Here is a 16,535-nt window from a genome sequence, read left to right as displayed (position 1 = left end):
ACAAAACGTTCAACCAAACCGACAAGTGAGTTTGGCATTCAGGTAATACAATCAGTACTTTCAACACATGCTGTAACTCCTGACAGTCTGAACTTACACAATATGTAGGCTGTAAAGCATTACTGCAAAGTACAACTTTAATGCTGTCTGTTCAAGGACTAATTTCACAATACGAAATAATCCATGATCTTGGTCTTACAGTAGGCTGTTACACGTGAAAATATATTTAAAAGAATATTTCATAAAACTGCAGTATCTACAGTGACATACTGATAAAATCCAGTTATATTTCTTTAAAATCACTGACCAGCATGATTTAAATGTATAGATTTACCTTAAAGGAACAGAAACCACACAGACTCAGTATGACTAACACAGAATCAAATCACAGAGCCAAGGCAATGCAAAACAGAAACTACATTCCTGCATCACATTTGAACTTCTACGCATGTGAAGACAATGGGTGGCAAACAGTTTGTTGAAAAAGTCTGAAACCCTCATTACCATCATAATGAACACTCCTCTCAGAGGCTCCCTCTGGATTTGATCTGCAGGTTGAATGATGACCAATGACGCGGGAGCAGCACAAGCACAGAGGGCTCCTTGAGACGCACAAACCCTAATGGATTTCTCACAGAACTGAAAATGAGATGGACATTAATGTCATCCTGGGAACTCCGAAGCCTGCTCTGTCAGAGCTATGGCAGTGGGAATATTTGATGTAGATCTATGAGGCGGGTGTATTGTGTAGATGCTACATGCTGCATCTCTGAAGGAAAAAATAACATTACAGTCAAAGTCAGTTTTGTTTCAGCTACAGTGTAAAGCACAGTATTATCATCAAGGACTCTTCTAGTTTTCCAGAACTGTAACTGGCACAAGAGGCTCTCAGTCCATTTAAATAGATTCTTCTCATAAGGAGAATTTGTCCACTCAATGTATTCCAGCGTGAGACAAACATTTCCATGTGAAGAATGTTCTTCAGCGAGGTTTTGTTTGCCAGTCATCAGAAATCTCTCTCACCCTCGCGCTTCAGGTTTCCACTCTTAATAAACCCACAGACTGCGTCCCGACCTGCGATCACGAGCTCTCCCTGACAATGACGTACTTGATGAGGCGCATGGACACCCTGCCGTTTCTCCAGGACGTCCTGTAGCGGCCTTTCCTCTTACACCTCAGGCAGACGGCCATCAGGACAGTGCAGCAGCAGGCCAGCAGGGCGGCGACACACACCAGCACAGGTACTAACAGGGTTTTGACTGCCAGGTGCCAGACAGGAGTCAGTTCACCCGGGTCATCCCCGCTCCCCTCCCCCTTCCCCTCCCCCTCCCTGGCCCCGCCCCCCTCTCCCGCAGTGTGGTTCCGGCTGACGTACCCCTTGGTGTCGTTGGGGTACTGCTTGCTTCCCTCGAGGTTGGCGGGCACGGCGATGACTGGGTAGGGGCCGGTGGTCAGAGGGGCCGTGGTGGTGATCTGGATGGCGGAGTGGGAGTAAGGCGGAGCAGTGGAGGAACCACTGGAGGAGGGGGGATGACTGGAGGTGGTCCAGGTGACGAGGGTGATGCTGGGGGTGCGGGCAGTGGCATCTGTAGGGCCTTTGGTGGGAGACATGGGTGAGAGGGAACTCCTGCTGGGCTGGGTGGGGTTTTGGGGTGGGGCGGTTCCCCCTGCTGTGGAGGCTGGTGTGGATGCACTTGCTGTAGATGCCCTGGTTGTGGAAGGCTCTGCCGCAGATGTCATCTCTGAGGAAGGCCTTGCTGTGGGTGATGCTGTGGAAGACTCTGCTGTGGATGTAGAAAGCCCTGTGGTGGATGCGGTAGGGCTGGGTGTCTCTGGTGTGGGTGTGCTTGTTGTGGAAGGCCCTGCTGTTGAGGCTGTTGTGGAGGCGGTTGTGTTGGGTGTCTCTGCCGTGGATGATGTTGTGGAAGGCTCTGCTGTAAAAGCAGACAGGCTGGGTGTCTCTGGTGTGGTTGTCCTTGTTATGGAAGGTCCTGCTGTGGATGATGTTGTGAGTGACATTGCTGTTGAGGCTGTTGTGGAAGGTTCTGTAGATGGCTCTGTTGTGGAGGCAGTTGTACTGGGTGTCTCTGGTGTAGTCGTCCTTGCTGTGGAAGGACCTGCTGTTGGTGCCCTGGTTGTGGAAAGCCCTGTGGCAGTTGTGAGTAGCCCTGCTGTGGATGTAGAAAGCCCTGTGGTGGATGCAGTAGACCTGGGTGTCTCTGGTGTGGGTGTTGTTGTAGAAGGCCCTTCTGTGGGTGACCTGGTTGTGGAAGGCTCTGCTATGGAGGTCGTAGTTGTGGAAGTGGAAGGCCTTTCTGTAGATACTGTAGTTGTGGAAGGCCCTGCTGTAGTGGATGTTATGAAAGACCCTTTTGTGGAGGTGATAGGGTTGGATGTCTCTGGTCTGGTCATGCTTGCTGTGGAAGGCCTTGTTGTGCTTGATGTTGTAGAAGGCACTACTGTGGAGGCAGTTGTGCTGGGTGTCTCTGGTGTGGATGCTGGTGTGGATGGCCTTGCTGTAGAAGCAGTAGGGCTGGGTGTCTCTGGTGTGGTGGTCCTTGCTGCGGTTGGCCTCGCGGTGGGGGCTGGGGTCAGGGGCAGGGCAGGAGCAGCTGGAGGCCGGTTGAACTGCCTCTTATCGGAGGCCAGAGGCTCTGTGGTGTTTAGGCGGGAGGAGAGGTGTGGCAGCACACGCACATTGGAGGTGAAGTACTTCCCAAACACCAGCAGGTCAGGATCCACACCTGAGAAAAACACCTCAGAGGTAAACGCTGGACGGCTGTGCGCTCCACTCAGACATCGTAACGATAGGGCTGCCTGTGGCTGTCCACTGCTGAAACCAGTGATCGTGTAATTTATGTGACAGATGTACTACGAATAAAACGTGTGTGTTCGAACAGGTGTAATACTTTAAACAATTTTACCATAATCTCCTGTTCCCCTCAAGGGGTTATTAGCTTGCTAAAATGTTTCTTTCAAACATGCAGGTGTCAACATTTTATTTCAGAAGTTCTCTTTTGGAGTTCATCACCCTGTTATCGTTTGTCATTATTTTGCTGTTATAATTCAAGACGTATTTTGCAATCAGACATAAAGCTCGTTTCATTTTGTTTGAAACGCTTTACTGTATGATACGCAAACCACCACGGGGTATGCTAATTTGCACGGTGAATTCTCCAATCAAAACACACTCCTGTGTACTGTCACAGGATAAACCACGGGACACAACAGTAAAAGTGAAAATGACACCCGCCTTTGGTCACGTTGTAGAGGATGACATTGTTCCGGCGTCTGAGGACGCAGCTCTCCAGCGTTGGGCAGTGCAGGTGGAAGCAGTTGACACTCTCCTGAACGGCGTCATAGTGGAACACGGCCAGGTTACAGGAAACTGCGAGGAGAGAGGACGGTCATTTCTGCTCCGTACAGCAATACAGTGCAAAATGGCATACACAGACACACTACAGATCTTTCTTGCTAAATTTGCTGTCAATCTGTAGTGAAGTTGGAGTATGTGTTAACCAATTGTGATGTTATATATGCTTGCTTCACAGTGCACACACGTTTAAAGAGGTTTCTATAAGCTGTATTAAAGAAGCACATTCGACAGGTATCCTTTTCATACATTTTTTTTTCCAAAAGAAGCCAGAACGCATTTTGTGAATGGTCTGAGTTTTATTTCATTGTATTAGTGCACTAAAAAGCAAACCGCGGAACAAAAGCCATTTTGATAAAGTAAAAAAAATCATACTATTTTAAAAGTTTTTAAAATTGGAATGTTGGACCAACACTTACAATTTCTTGTGAGACAACACGATCGGCTGCATTTCAGCGCCGTCTCCTCCGGGTAGAACTTTAGAAGCTGCGCGCCTCTCCGCTGCGACTCGTCGATATCGATGAAGATCCCGGGGAAACGGCGGATCCAGCAGTTTTTGTAGAAAGACGTCGGAGAACACCTGTTCTCCGTGCTACACGTCAAACTCAGTATTATCAAGAAAAGCCATGTAAAAGTCATTGCGCGAAAATCCAAGCGTGCGCAACAGCGATTCACGTTGAAGCACTTAGAGATTTCGGGTGCGTTTGCGGGACTCCATGAGGGCTCTGCAGGTCCGGGCGTCTCCTCTCAGGCGCGGCATTTAGCTAAGGTGCCCGATACAGGTGCGTGGTTTCTGCGGTGCGGAAAGGGTGCGCAGGAGGTCTGTGCGCCAAACATGTCCCGTCTCTGCAGATATCTCACGTCCCCCGACTGTTCTTTTCATATTCGTGCCCTTTTCGGTCTGTCGTCACAAAACTGTAAGGAGATGCTTTACTGAAACGAGACACCTCTTCAAAAGAGTGAAAATATGTCAAATATGTTCATTGTTCATTGTATGGTCATTTGTCGCAATTCAGCGACGCAATATTAAATTGGCTCTTTTAGAATAACAGTTTAAGGTCAGGGAAACAACCTGGGTCCTGAAGTGAGGAAAAATGCCTCTGAATTTTGTCCCATTCTAGCTCTTAATCATAAAGTTTGACTAATCCACTAACATCATGCCGGTTGCCATTCGCTCGAGGCACTCGGAATTTCAGCACTCAGACTCGATCAGCTGCGTTAATTTAGCATAACAACCGATCCAATTATGTAATTAAGAACTCGTATGTTGCAAAAACCAGAAATATCTTTGGCACTCTAGGGCCAGGAGTGAGTAGCCGTTGGGATGGAGGTTTTGCCACCTGCCAGGTTACAGGTTCGCGGGGGAGTGTTTGCCAGTCCCGGTCCTGTGGGGACCCAGCATGTCTGCTGGTTTTCATTCCAGCCGAGCTTTCCCCTGTTCCGGTTTGATTGAGCTGTTAGCTGCACACGGCCCTTATTTGAATAAATGCATACATCACGATCTCTATCCCAAGTCTTGCATCAATTGCTGTACAGCAGTATAAGCAGTCTAATAGTAATTTGTGTAGATGACCAATAATCATGTATTTACATGTTAAAAATGTATTTATTTTTTATTTATATTTATTCATTAATATATTTGTTAGTTTGTTCTTTTTTACTAAATGGGACACTAGTTTGTAGAGAATACAGGGCCAGTTACTGCAAAAGCATTCACGAATTTGCAGTTTGCTTCAGATTTCAAAATGAAATCTGCACACTTTATGAAACTAAATAATGACAGGTATTTTATAGAAACACTCTGTCTGGCCTATTATAAACATAGTGTTAAACATCGTAGTCTTTGTGTCTTTTGCTAGGATAAATCTGAGAAGCCTTAAGACTATGGTCTGTGATTTGTGCAGTAGAGATATCCTGAAGAGAGAGGAATGTCTCAGGGCTTTGTTGTAGTGATCAGAAGTCATGGGCCTCTGTGTGGAAGAGCTATCAGAGAGGACTGCCATGATTGCAGCATTCCAGATTCTGTGGAGTTCTGATAATAGTATTCTAGATTCTTCTAATGACACCTTCTCTGGATGTGCAGCTTGTTCAGGGTTTCACTGTGGATCAAACCTTCGCTCTTCCTGGCCCGCTCTTCCCCTGAGCTCCTGCTCCCGCTGCAGAATAGCCCACTCTTTGTTCCAGCTCAGATAAAAGGCTTACAAAACGCAGAATTTAGCAGGCACCGGGGTCAGGCTCCAGTGCAGCTCAGACCCCTCGGGCCGGGAGCCCCGCCCCCAGGCCCCTGCCAAACGGCCTGGCTCCACAGAGACTTGGCCCCCACCCCAACATCGCTCAGGTCCAAGCCTGAAAAAAGGGGCCATTTAATCCAACCACTTTGCTGCTTTGTCCTTAATTCAAGTGAGTCTTTCATTTTTTTTTCATTTTTCTTATGGATTATTTTCTCTTCATTACAGTGATGGCAGGACTTTTGATGATGCATAACAATAATCATAGTAACAAACAATATTTTAATTTAAAATTAGACAATATTAACGCCATGGTGCAATGGCAGACAGAGTGACCTCTCTCCTCAGCCTGGTTAAAAGCACAGACTCGTGAGGCCTATTCTTGGAGTATAGGCCCTGACTCGTCTTTACAGGAGCTTTACATCCATTTTCAAGAAATGTCACAAAATGGACTCTTAAGTGAAAGGATCTGTCCAGGTTACATGACCGTTCTGCATAATTAAAACATTATGAGAATATTGAAACTGCTATCAACCTTCTCTGCATCACCATGGGAGCAGACTATGAGCACATCAGTAAACTAGAAAAGCATCCTAACAATAGTCTTATCAAACCTAAAAACTAATCTCTCTTGTCCCAAGCTAAGAACGCTCAAGTGTTGGTATGGGAGTGGAGAGGATAGACTTTCTTCTCCAAGAAGTTTCTGGATGAATCAATTACTAATTGAAATTAAATAATTTTGAGCAACACAATGAGAGGAGAAAGACAAGAAAAATCAAAAAAAGTTATGAAATTACTTTATTCCCAACTGCACAATCTAATATTTACGGCAATGTCCCAAGATGTACGGTTCTCATTTAATAAAGAAATTGCCTGTGATCTGGGTTTAGAATGGTACTGTATGGATTTCACACCAACAGAACGGCATGTAAAATAAAGCCATGAAAACCCAGATCTCTGTAGATATCTTGAAAGGGAAAACATAATTTTAAACAGGTGAGATGGATATTCTAACAAGCATATATGAAAACAGTTTCAGAAGCTAATGCTGTCCAATCATAACAGTAGGCTGGATCAAATTAAAGGCAACAGCTTGTCACACAAACTCACAAACAAATGACTATTGACACCTTTTAATGCTTGCATTTCCATTCATACAGATTTTAAGCTATTTAAATATACTAAAAATCTATTTTAAAGGTCCAGTACGTAGACATGTCATATTTCAAGAAATGTAAGTACTGATACAAGTAGTTGAAAGTGTGAACCGTAGACACCACTGAGAGCTGTAGCATTTTCTCTGTGGTGATGTAAATATATGAGGTCCATTATTATCCCTGAGCGGATCATCTCAGAAAAAAGCAACGTTTATGAGTTTGTTTCACATGATATTACTCCCTCGCCGCAGTTTTACTCAGGAAGAAGCTACTCCTAACAGTGACACCATGTGGAAGAAATGGGCAAGAGCTTCGTTTGTATTCCCTTTTTAATTAATCAGGTAAATGCAGCAAGTATGAAAGTGCTACTAACCCACTGACTGTTAAATTAAATACAGCTAAAGAGCATAAGAACATTGTTCTGTTCAATGATGTCACAAAATTACGCTCATTAACTCCGTCCTTGAAAATGAATACACATTTTTGTTGCCCAATAACAAGGTGTGAAATGGCAGTAAGCTTTAAAATCAATCTTTAATGTCATTTTGACAAGGCCTGTCAACTCACTTTATTTCAAGTTTGATCAATAGGTTGACATATCTTATATGTTTATTTTTGAAACTCTGAAACCCAGCACTGTGATATGTTGTCAGCTATAATATGGCCAAAACCATAATATGGTCTCTTTCCCTCCAGATCCTGTCAGATGCCCCTTCACACAGAATCTGTCCATATCTGCAGTTACCTCTGAATAACTGGCTCAAGGCAGCACAATTAAAATGAAGGACATTGCTTTTATTTTCATCCAGTGGCACTAATGTTAGATATTATTTTACATCTGAAAGGCAACCAAAATAATGATATATATATGTATATATATATATATATATATGTATGTATATTTATTTCTTTCAATCATTCTGGAGATAGTTATTTTCACAGTCAGAATGTCTTTCCCATGGCAGATGCAGTAAACCACAGTATATTGGAACACTACCCTCGAATGGGAACATGGAAAAGACTGCCGGTTAAAACTGAACGAGGAAGAGATTTCATCTTGTGGCTTGAGTCCTTACGTCCACTAGGTGGCTCTCTGACACTCACACGTTAGCAACTGTGTAAAAAGAAACTATAACAAACAAGCGCTATGAAAATGTAATGGAAAAAAACAGTCCATGCAATGTCACAAGGTTATGGTCTGCAGTAAAAAAATAACCATGGTGATAATCCAGAGCTGAGCTGCTCCACTTCCTTGTCCAGAAGACACGATTCTTTTTCCTTCTCAGAATGTTCCAGAATGGCTTTGTTTGTTTTTTTGTTTGTTTTCTGTTTGGTGGCAGCTGGGAGAGCCAGAGCCCTGCGCTGGGGTCTTTCTGAGCACACACACAGTGCGCTGGGGTCTTTCTGAGCACACACACAGGGCTTGCTGGCAGTCCGCGGGGGAGGTGTTTGCGGTGGAAATGCTGGCATCAGGAAGTTGACCAGCAGTCCTAATCTCCGGGCGGCTCAGTCCTTAATGAGCCTGTAGATGTGGTGCTGTGCTCCGTGCTCGCTGGTCGACACCTCGAACACATAGGCCACACACAGCAGGGTCTCCAGTGTGTCTCTGTTTGCTACCACCTGCCCAGAGAGACAGCCTGTTACCCCACTCTCCCGCCCCCAGCAGGTCCCCACTGACGCCCACAGCCACGTCAGTCACCCTTAAAGAAAATAACACGAAACGGGCAGGGACCAACACCAGAGCGCAAGCACTGTGCTTATGCTTCCTACCAGAACGGCAGGGTGGTGCGGGACAGAATCAGCATTGCGTGTAAAAATAAAAAAATCACAGGCCACACCGTCGGTCACAGAGACAGGAGCTACACCTGCTGCACAGGATCAGAAGCTCCCGGTTTTAACACAGCTTCCTTAATGTCAGTGCTAGACCATGTTTCTGCCCAGGCCTGTTCCATTCTCAGGTCAGCAGCAGGGTGGCCTTCGTCTCACACTGCTCCTGTGTGTCACTGTTAACGTGACCCACAGCACAGCACTCAGTCACATGCTGTAGCACACACAGACCCACTGTCTGCTCTGTGGCCCGAGTGCAGTCATTGTCCCCAGGACCTAATGTATGTTCTAAAGCACTGTGTTGCTGCTGACTCTGCCACAAGAGGACAGTTTGAAGAAATATGAACTCTGTCTCTCCAGGAACGCAGATCAGCACAGCAAGACAGACACTTAGTGATATGCAGAGTTGGTTTTATATTCAACCGTACAGCGATATCAAAACAGACGGCTGTCACTTCTGCCTACTGTAACTTTTTGAAGAGTGTACGTGAGTGCACTGATATGTGATGGAGGTGACACTATAATACCTGTATGATGGTAAAGTCCTAAAGCGCAGCGCTGGTCTGTGATGGAGGTGATGCTGCGTGTTACCTGCAGGATGGTGAAGTTCTCCAGCACGCTGTTCATCATGTACTTCTCAGGCAGGTGTTTGAGTTTGTGTATGAAGTTGATCATGTACTCGCAGAGCGGGGAGCGGTGGATTCGGAACAGGAAGCGGCCGTTCTCGAACCGCGCGTACTCCGTCTGCAGAGACACACACCACAGCGACACTCACATATACACTACATCACAGGGAAATAAGCAAACACATACACATCTGAAATACGGTGATATGTCATTAGTAATATAATCTAAAAGACAATACAATATCTACAATGTGTAAAAATGTGATGTGTTCCAGTGTGTCAGAATAGATGGTTATTGAGTGTGCATATACAGCAGGACAGGTGTGCTGACATTAATAATGGTGAGGGTTTAACCGTAATCAATACTAAAGCAAAGATAGGATGCCATGTTGTGTTAGAGTACACACTGCTGTCAGAGGCAGTCGGAGAGCTGGTTTAATCAGGGTGTTCTGTGCCCTGCCCTCAGGCTGCTGATCACTCTCACCTCTAACCTGACCCTCCAACAGCCAGCAACCCCACATCTAATGCTCCTCTGTCCACCCCCTTTTTAGGGGTTCTTAAGGGTTTTTCAGGGTGCCAGTCCATTTGGAACACACAGGTACGCCCCGTCTGCCCCTCCACGCACACCTCCACCTGCAGCGCTCACCTCCACCTTCTCCACCACCTGCTTGCCGAAGGAGCAGACCTTCGTGGAGGAGGTGATGATCATGTTGTCGGAGCTCTCATACTGGCTGGACACCCCATAGAATGCGTTGCTGTCGTCCTGAATGTTGGTGCTCAGGTCCGCCTGTGGGGGACAGGGGGAAAAACAGCACACATGGCAAGATTTACAAGCAGGAAGTGAATAAAAGCCTTAAAATTAAAATCCAAAACACAGAAATACATAGAGATAAGTACACATTAATTCATAATGCAACACGACTGATTCTGAAACTCTTATAGCCTTGCAGGGAAGTGGGGGCTTCAGACATGCTGTATGTCCTCTTCCAGCCTTTTCGTATCAGAAGTTATTTTTGTATTATAAACTGGCCTGTTCATCACCCCCATGGGCCCTCTAGGGAGATACCAGGTTTACACCAACTTCAGACATGCCCGTGTCTCAACAGCACAAGAGCCACTGACCATTTAGCTGACAGCAGTGTGACGTCCTGGTACCAGCCGTGAGAAACTCACATCTGCTGGCACAGTGTTATAAATATCAACCAAAACATCAATCATTTCCCAGAGGGCTGTGGGAGTGGAGATGACTCCTGTCTAAGATGGACTGTGACTGACTTTCTTTAGGGAGAGCTGTGTTTCCTCAGCTTCGGCCCTGAATGCAGCTGCTGAATTCCCAGGATGCACTCTGTCCGGCCGCGGCTCCGTCACCGAATGCTGCATCTCCCGCCGTGTGGTACCACAGCCTGGGCTCATTAGGAGGGTGGAGGTGTCATCTCAAAGGACAGCAGTCAGAGTTCACCCTCTCCCCTCCACTTCCACGCCTCGTAACGACCCATTAACGCAGCCAGGCGGCCCCCTTCTCCCCCCTCTCCCCCTCGGCCCGCGTGTAATTCCGCCATTTGTCTTCATCTCCCCGGCCCCCTAACCTCCCCTCAACCCCGCGCTCCCGCCTTAATGGCCTGCAAGGGAATTCATCCAATTACAGCCCAGATCCTGCAATTTCCTAATCACATCACCCAGGCGAGGCTCCTGTGTAACAATTTACGACACCCTGCCCAAATCGGATTCTGCCGGTGCTTCAGAGGCGTGAGGCGATCTGTTAGCACAGGGCCACAGGCGCCCGGGCAGGAGGTAGGGACACCAAGGACCAAATTCAATCCGAAATGCCATCATTCTGGAGGATGGCCAGCAGCCTGTCACCGCTGCCATGCCAACGTGCACCTAGGACCCTAAAGGGCAGGCCCATGACTTGCCTGAATCTGACAGCATCGCGGCATTATGCCTCAGACACCCCTACGGCGGTAACTGATTAAATATTTTCCTGCCACCTCATTTCAGACACTGGAACAATCGAAAGCACATAACAATTATTCCTGCGCTCATCACAGGACAGACGCACCGTGTGCCCGTGAGCAAACACCCTGAGCACACGTTTGTGTGTGTGTGTGCAACCTGAGCACACGTTTGTGTGTATGTGTGCGTGTGCACACGCGGATGTGCGTTTCTGACAGCGTGTGATGACAACATGTAGGGCAGCCAAATAAACAAATATCTTTTGCAGCACATGAATCTCCTGCCTTCCAGAATTACAGGGATACCTCCACTCTCTCTCACACCACCAGGCATCTGTTACCTCCTCTGATGTGATTGGCTGTTCAAACTGACGCCACCCAATAACTTTCACACCCTGCCACCTAAGTAAATACAGTTTTCTGAAGAATATAAATCCACCCTTTTGAAAAAAGGGCATCTGGCACCCACAGAAAGCTGAGTAAGCAAGGTGCACATTCCTGCCGCTTTCCTAAAGCACCCATCAAACCAAGCCATGCTTCTGTCCGGAACCCTGGGCATTGGGGGGCTCCCTGTATTTATCAGCAGGAGAAAACCAATGAAAGTTTTTCATTCTAGTCATTCATCCTGATGTAAAAAGTTCCATTAAAGCCAACTGTCAATGGAGGACTGAAAAAGCACTGAGCTGAGATACTGCTGGTACCCAGCGAGATGCAGCTGTCTACAGCCAGCCCCGCCCCCGGCAGGGTGTCTGGCCACGCCCCTCTGCCTCAGGCTGGGGGTGCTCTATAAATAAGCCTGCGTGTGGGACGGCTCAGCCCCAGAGCAGGGGGGGACAGGTGCCCCTGCTCAAATTTCCCCTGTGAAAGAGCAGCCCTGCCACTCTCCCCCTCCACCCCCCCCCCCCCCCCCCCCCCCCACCGCCTGCTCTGCCCCCCCCACCCAGCCAGGCCTGTGCCAGCCCGAGGGCACTGCTGCAAAACACCTCCCTGCCACTGCGTATAGCTTAACCCATAGTATCCCTGCTCCGTAACACATCTATCTGCCTATAGCTTAACCCATAGTGTCCCTGCTCCGTAACACATCTATCTGCCTATAGCTTAACCCATAGTGTCCCTGCTCCGTAACACATCTATCTGCCTATAGCTTAACCCATAGTGTCCCTGCTCCGTAACACATCTATCTGCCTATAGCTTAACCCATAGTGTCCCTGCTCCACAGCGCATCTATCTGCCTATAGCTTAACCCATAGTGTCCCTGCTCCACAGCGCATCTATCTGCCAATAGCTTAACCCATAGTGTCCCTGCTCCGTAACACATCTATCTGGCTCTGCCTTACCTACAGCAGCAATGGTCATGGATATCCACATTTGCTGATAGTATCTATGAAGATGCCCAAGAATGACTTGCATAGCTTACTTTATTATTTTTTTATACCAGCTATTTATATGTGTTTATTTAAACCTTGCCCAAGGGTACAACAGCAGTGCTCCACCCAGGAATCAAACTGCCATCCTTTGGGTCCTGAGTCCTGCTCCTTAGCACTACACCACACCGCAGAGGTTTTTAAGAGTTAGCTTCCCGTTTGCGACTGATTTAAACCTGGGATACCTGGTTACTTGCAATGACTAAAATCCAAGGAATTAAACTGTAGTCAGGCACAGTGTGATGTAGACCATCAGTCATACTGCATACCCCCTCCTGCAGTCTACAGGAAAAGAAAGACAGGTAAGGAGCCAAAGGAAGGCTGTGTACCTCTCTCCTCAGAGACCCCTGTGCTGTAAATATTTGCCACTCACTTTGCCACTATATTTAGCTCAGACTCACTTTGTTCCAGTTACCTGCACTCTAACCGGGTTCATGAGAACAGCTGGTTCTCGATGTGAGCTTAGTGTAAATTCATTTATTACACTTCATTTTCCTCACCCATTAATCTGCTTACAGGGGAAAACAATGCAGCCAGATTCCCGGAGGACCTCCTGTGGGCCCAAAAAAAAACACACAAGCACGAATGTTCTCACAGCTGAACCCCCCCCCTCTCCCCCCAGGAGAACAGGGGGGAGAGGGGGGGGTCACAGGAGGATTCATCCAGAGGGCAGACTCTCACCCAGAATTTGACCAGGAAGAAGGCATTGGCCGGGCCCCTCTCAAACAGCTCCTTCAGACCGCCCTTCTTCTCGGGGAACTTGTCGTAGATCTGCCTGATGTCCACAGCCTCCAGGTAGGGGTCGCTGAACGAGGGGTTGGACTGGCCGATGTGCACAAACAGGTGTTTGTTATACTGAGGAGAGAGGGGAAGTGGGTCCAATCGTTACTCATTCTTTTCCTGAATGGGGTCCCTTCTCATCTCAGTCCGTAAACTCCAGGGAAATAATCACCATTTTAAACCTCTGCTTTCGATTAACAGAAGGAAAATGGCAGCGGGTCAGTCACCCTTGCTGCGTGTGCTAGGGGATGGTGCGGTGCATGGATGCAGGTTTGTAGAGTACTGAAGAGGATGCTTTGGATTGTTTAAAGGGCTGAGGTGGGCGTGTCAGAGGGCGTAACTCACAGTTTCGGGGTCCTGCTGGTGCTCCAGGAAAGCCGAGAACTCCAACATGCGCAGCTTGGAGCTGGCGATACTGCGGCCCTGCCAGGGGGGGGCACTGGGGGATACTGAGAGACCTGCTGTGCTCTCATAACCTGGGGGGGGGGGGGGGGGGGGGGGGTTGCCGTGGTAACGGGAGGGCAGAGGAAGAGGGAGGGGTTCTGGGGGGTTATTTTTCACATTACAGTTACAGTAAAATCAGAAGCTCCAGCTGAGCAACTAGTGAGCAAAGTCCGCTGCTGGAGACAGGAAAGTCGGAAAGTCGTAGTTACTGTCTGTTCCTGGGTCTCAGATTTAAGACGCTGTATGATAATGTATCACATGTGAGAGGAAAGAGGCCGTCTGCACACTCACCGCTGATGGGAGGGGCACCGGACGCCTGGATGTAGTTCTGCGATGAAAAAGGCTTTATGCTGCAGAGACAGGAGAGGCGTTTACCCACCACTGACCTCCACCTCAACACTGACCTTCACCTCAACACTGACCTCCACCTCAACACTGACCTTCACCTCAACACTGACCTCCACCTCAACACTGACCTTCACCTCAACACTGACCTTCACACTGACCTCCACACTGACCCGCACACTGACCGGCACACTGACCCGCACACTGACCTGCACACTGCCTCAGCCCTCCAGGGAACAGAGCAAACAGCATGCTCATACAGCCCTAACCTCCAACTTAACAAAACATAAATATTTGGTTAGACAAACTGAGCATTTATCAGTATCCTTTATAAGGATCACTGCCCACCAGATCCTGATTCATTCTGAGCTTCTGCTGCAGCTTTATGTTAAATATCATATGAATATTTAACTCCTGCTGCTCCTCGTATTAATAAGCAGTACTATTGGACCAGTGTTGAGCAGTGTTCAACCCCACTGCAAAGGGAGACATATGGAATAACATAAAAGGCCTATATTTCTCACTCTTCTGCTTGCTGCCTTGGTCATTTTCTGTGAAAGAATCCTGACTCTGGGTCCCTGGGCTCAGTACTGCACTGCCTGGCCTTTACTAAAGGTCTGCAGTCCCTCTTATGGAGAGCTGTCAGAGGCCTGCCTTCAGCCAGAGCAACATCTGAGAGAAAGCAAAAGCCGTGGAGTCTCAGCCAGTCCAGATTTATGGACATGCAGGGAGATAGCTGTCAGAGGATATATAGAGACAGAGCAGGATAACTGATAAAGGATACATACACACACAGCAGGATAACAGATAAAGGATACATACACACACAGCAGGATAACTGCTAAAGGATACATACACACACAACAGGATAACTGATAAAGGATACATACACACACAGCAGGATAACTGATAAAGGATATATAGACACACAGCAGGATAACTGATAAAGGATACATACACACACAGCAGGATAACTGATAAAGGATACATACACACACAGCAGGATAACTGATAAAGGATACATACACACACAGCAGGATAACTGATAAAGGATATATAGACACACAGCAGGATAACTGTCAGGGGATACAGACAGGCAGGGGGATAACTTACTCTTCAGGACCCGAAGGCTGCCCTGGGAGAGTGCCATGCCAAAACTGAAAAACAGGTTGGACATTATTAACCTTACAGGTAACAAAGCCCCACCTCAAAATAACCTCCAGTGAGAACCCAGAGATTATTTACCTTAGAGGTAAAAAAAACCCACATTGCAATAACCTCCAGGGAGAGCCCTGAGTATACTCATGATAAAATCACTGTGACTGGAGTTTCTGGTATCAAAGACGTCATACAGTGTGTGAGAGTGTTTAGAAGCAGAGGCGGCCTGGGCGGGGTCATCCTCACCCCGGCAGCAGGCGGGTAGGCCGGCCTCGACAGCCCATGCAGCGCCATCTTGTTCTGGAAGGCGGAGGCGGAGATGATCTGGGCGGAAGACATGGTGGCCATGCTCTGCAGGGCCTTGTCTTTGGCCACCTGGTCCTGCAGAGACACGGGGAGCAGAACTGTCATTACTGTCCCCGTCAGGGTCACGACCCCTAAGTGTCCAACCGCCACTCCGGCTACCCACACCCACTATACCAAACTCAGTCAGGGGACAATGAGACAGCTGGGGACACCATGGAGGGGTCACTGGGGAGAGCTCGTAAACCAGGGCAGGAACAGGGCTCCGTTGCTATGGCTGAGTATGGGGGCTGCTGACAGGCAGCAGGTAGCACACTGCCCTCTGCAGGTCAGACTAGGGGCTGCGGCAGCTTTGTGGAGACCAGCACAGGATTGGGGTGAGACACAGAAGGAGACACTGGCCATGGCAAATGCAGATAATACACTGATCCTTCCAGTGAATCTATGGCTGCTACGGTTCCTAAGGCTTTTCTCTCTCGCAGGTGCAGACTCTTTAGGGCAGCAGTCCTGTGCAGTCCCCGGGGTTTTGGCCTCACGGCGCTCCCCTCTTCTCAGAAGCGGCGGTCGCTGCCAGCACAAATGAAATACGACGAGCTCATCTGGCAGCTTTCTCAGTTACAAGAAAGACGTATTTAAAAGCCCTGTCAGAAGATGTCCCGCCACCGATGCCGGGCCTGGCATCCGAGCCGGAATGGCGGCAGGCCAAGGTGACAGCGAACTGAGCCGCCTGACCTCGGAGTGCGGAGAGACACGGCAGGGGCAGATGGGGGGGGAATGCTGCACCCGTCCAGGGGCCGAGGGGCTCCATTTCGGATCACACCGACCCCAACTCATGCATACCTGTTAACCCGCAGGGTTTACCAACACTGACCACGCTATTTACCCTAAACTGGAAGGCAATGCTTTCTAATATTTTCT

General features: G+C 48.1%; 2 protein-coding genes across 2 annotated transcripts in view; both read right to left on the bottom strand.

Moving 5' to 3' along the window:
* Positions 1-1,080: 1,080 nt before the first annotated feature.
* On the bottom strand, positions 1,081-4,012 carry LOC118770751 (MANSC domain-containing protein 4-like). Its single transcript, XM_036518515.1, has 6 exons — positions 3,793-4,012; positions 3,254-3,388; positions 2,461-2,744; positions 2,018-2,085; positions 1,699-1,931; positions 1,081-1,595 (listed from the first exon to the last, which is right to left on the bottom strand). The coding sequence occupies exons 1-6, from the start codon at positions 4,010-4,012 to the stop codon at positions 1,081-1,083; spliced, it is 1,455 nt and encodes a 484-aa protein (XP_036374408.1).
* Positions 4,013-8,097: 4,085 nt separating this feature from the next.
* Positions 8,098-16,535, bottom strand: part of LOC118770282 (transcriptional enhancer factor TEF-3-like) — a gene marked incomplete at its 5' end in the record, with an annotated part of 20,000 nt that continues 11,562 nt past the window's right edge. Inside the window, 8 exons of the mRNA XM_036517861.1 lie at positions 8,098-8,378; positions 9,177-9,329; positions 9,858-9,998; positions 13,269-13,442; positions 13,713-13,843; positions 14,103-14,161; positions 15,270-15,313; positions 15,561-15,695. Coding sequence (XP_036373754.1) covers positions 8,265-8,378; positions 9,177-9,329; positions 9,858-9,998; positions 13,269-13,442; positions 13,713-13,843; positions 14,103-14,161; positions 15,270-15,313; positions 15,561-15,695 — 951 coding nt within the window. The remainder of the gene's footprint in view (positions 8,379-9,176; positions 9,330-9,857; positions 9,999-13,268; positions 13,443-13,712; positions 13,844-14,102; positions 14,162-15,269; positions 15,314-15,560; positions 15,696-16,535) is intronic.

Source organism: Megalops cyprinoides, chromosome 23, assembly GCF_013368585.1.
Source record: "Megalops cyprinoides isolate fMegCyp1 chromosome 23, fMegCyp1.pri, whole genome shotgun sequence".
NCBI classification, from domain to species: domain Eukaryota; kingdom Metazoa; phylum Chordata; class Actinopteri; order Elopiformes; family Megalopidae; genus Megalops; species Megalops cyprinoides.
The sequence above is the reverse complement of the archived record's forward strand: the minus strand, read 5'-3'. Positions and strand labels throughout refer to the sequence as shown.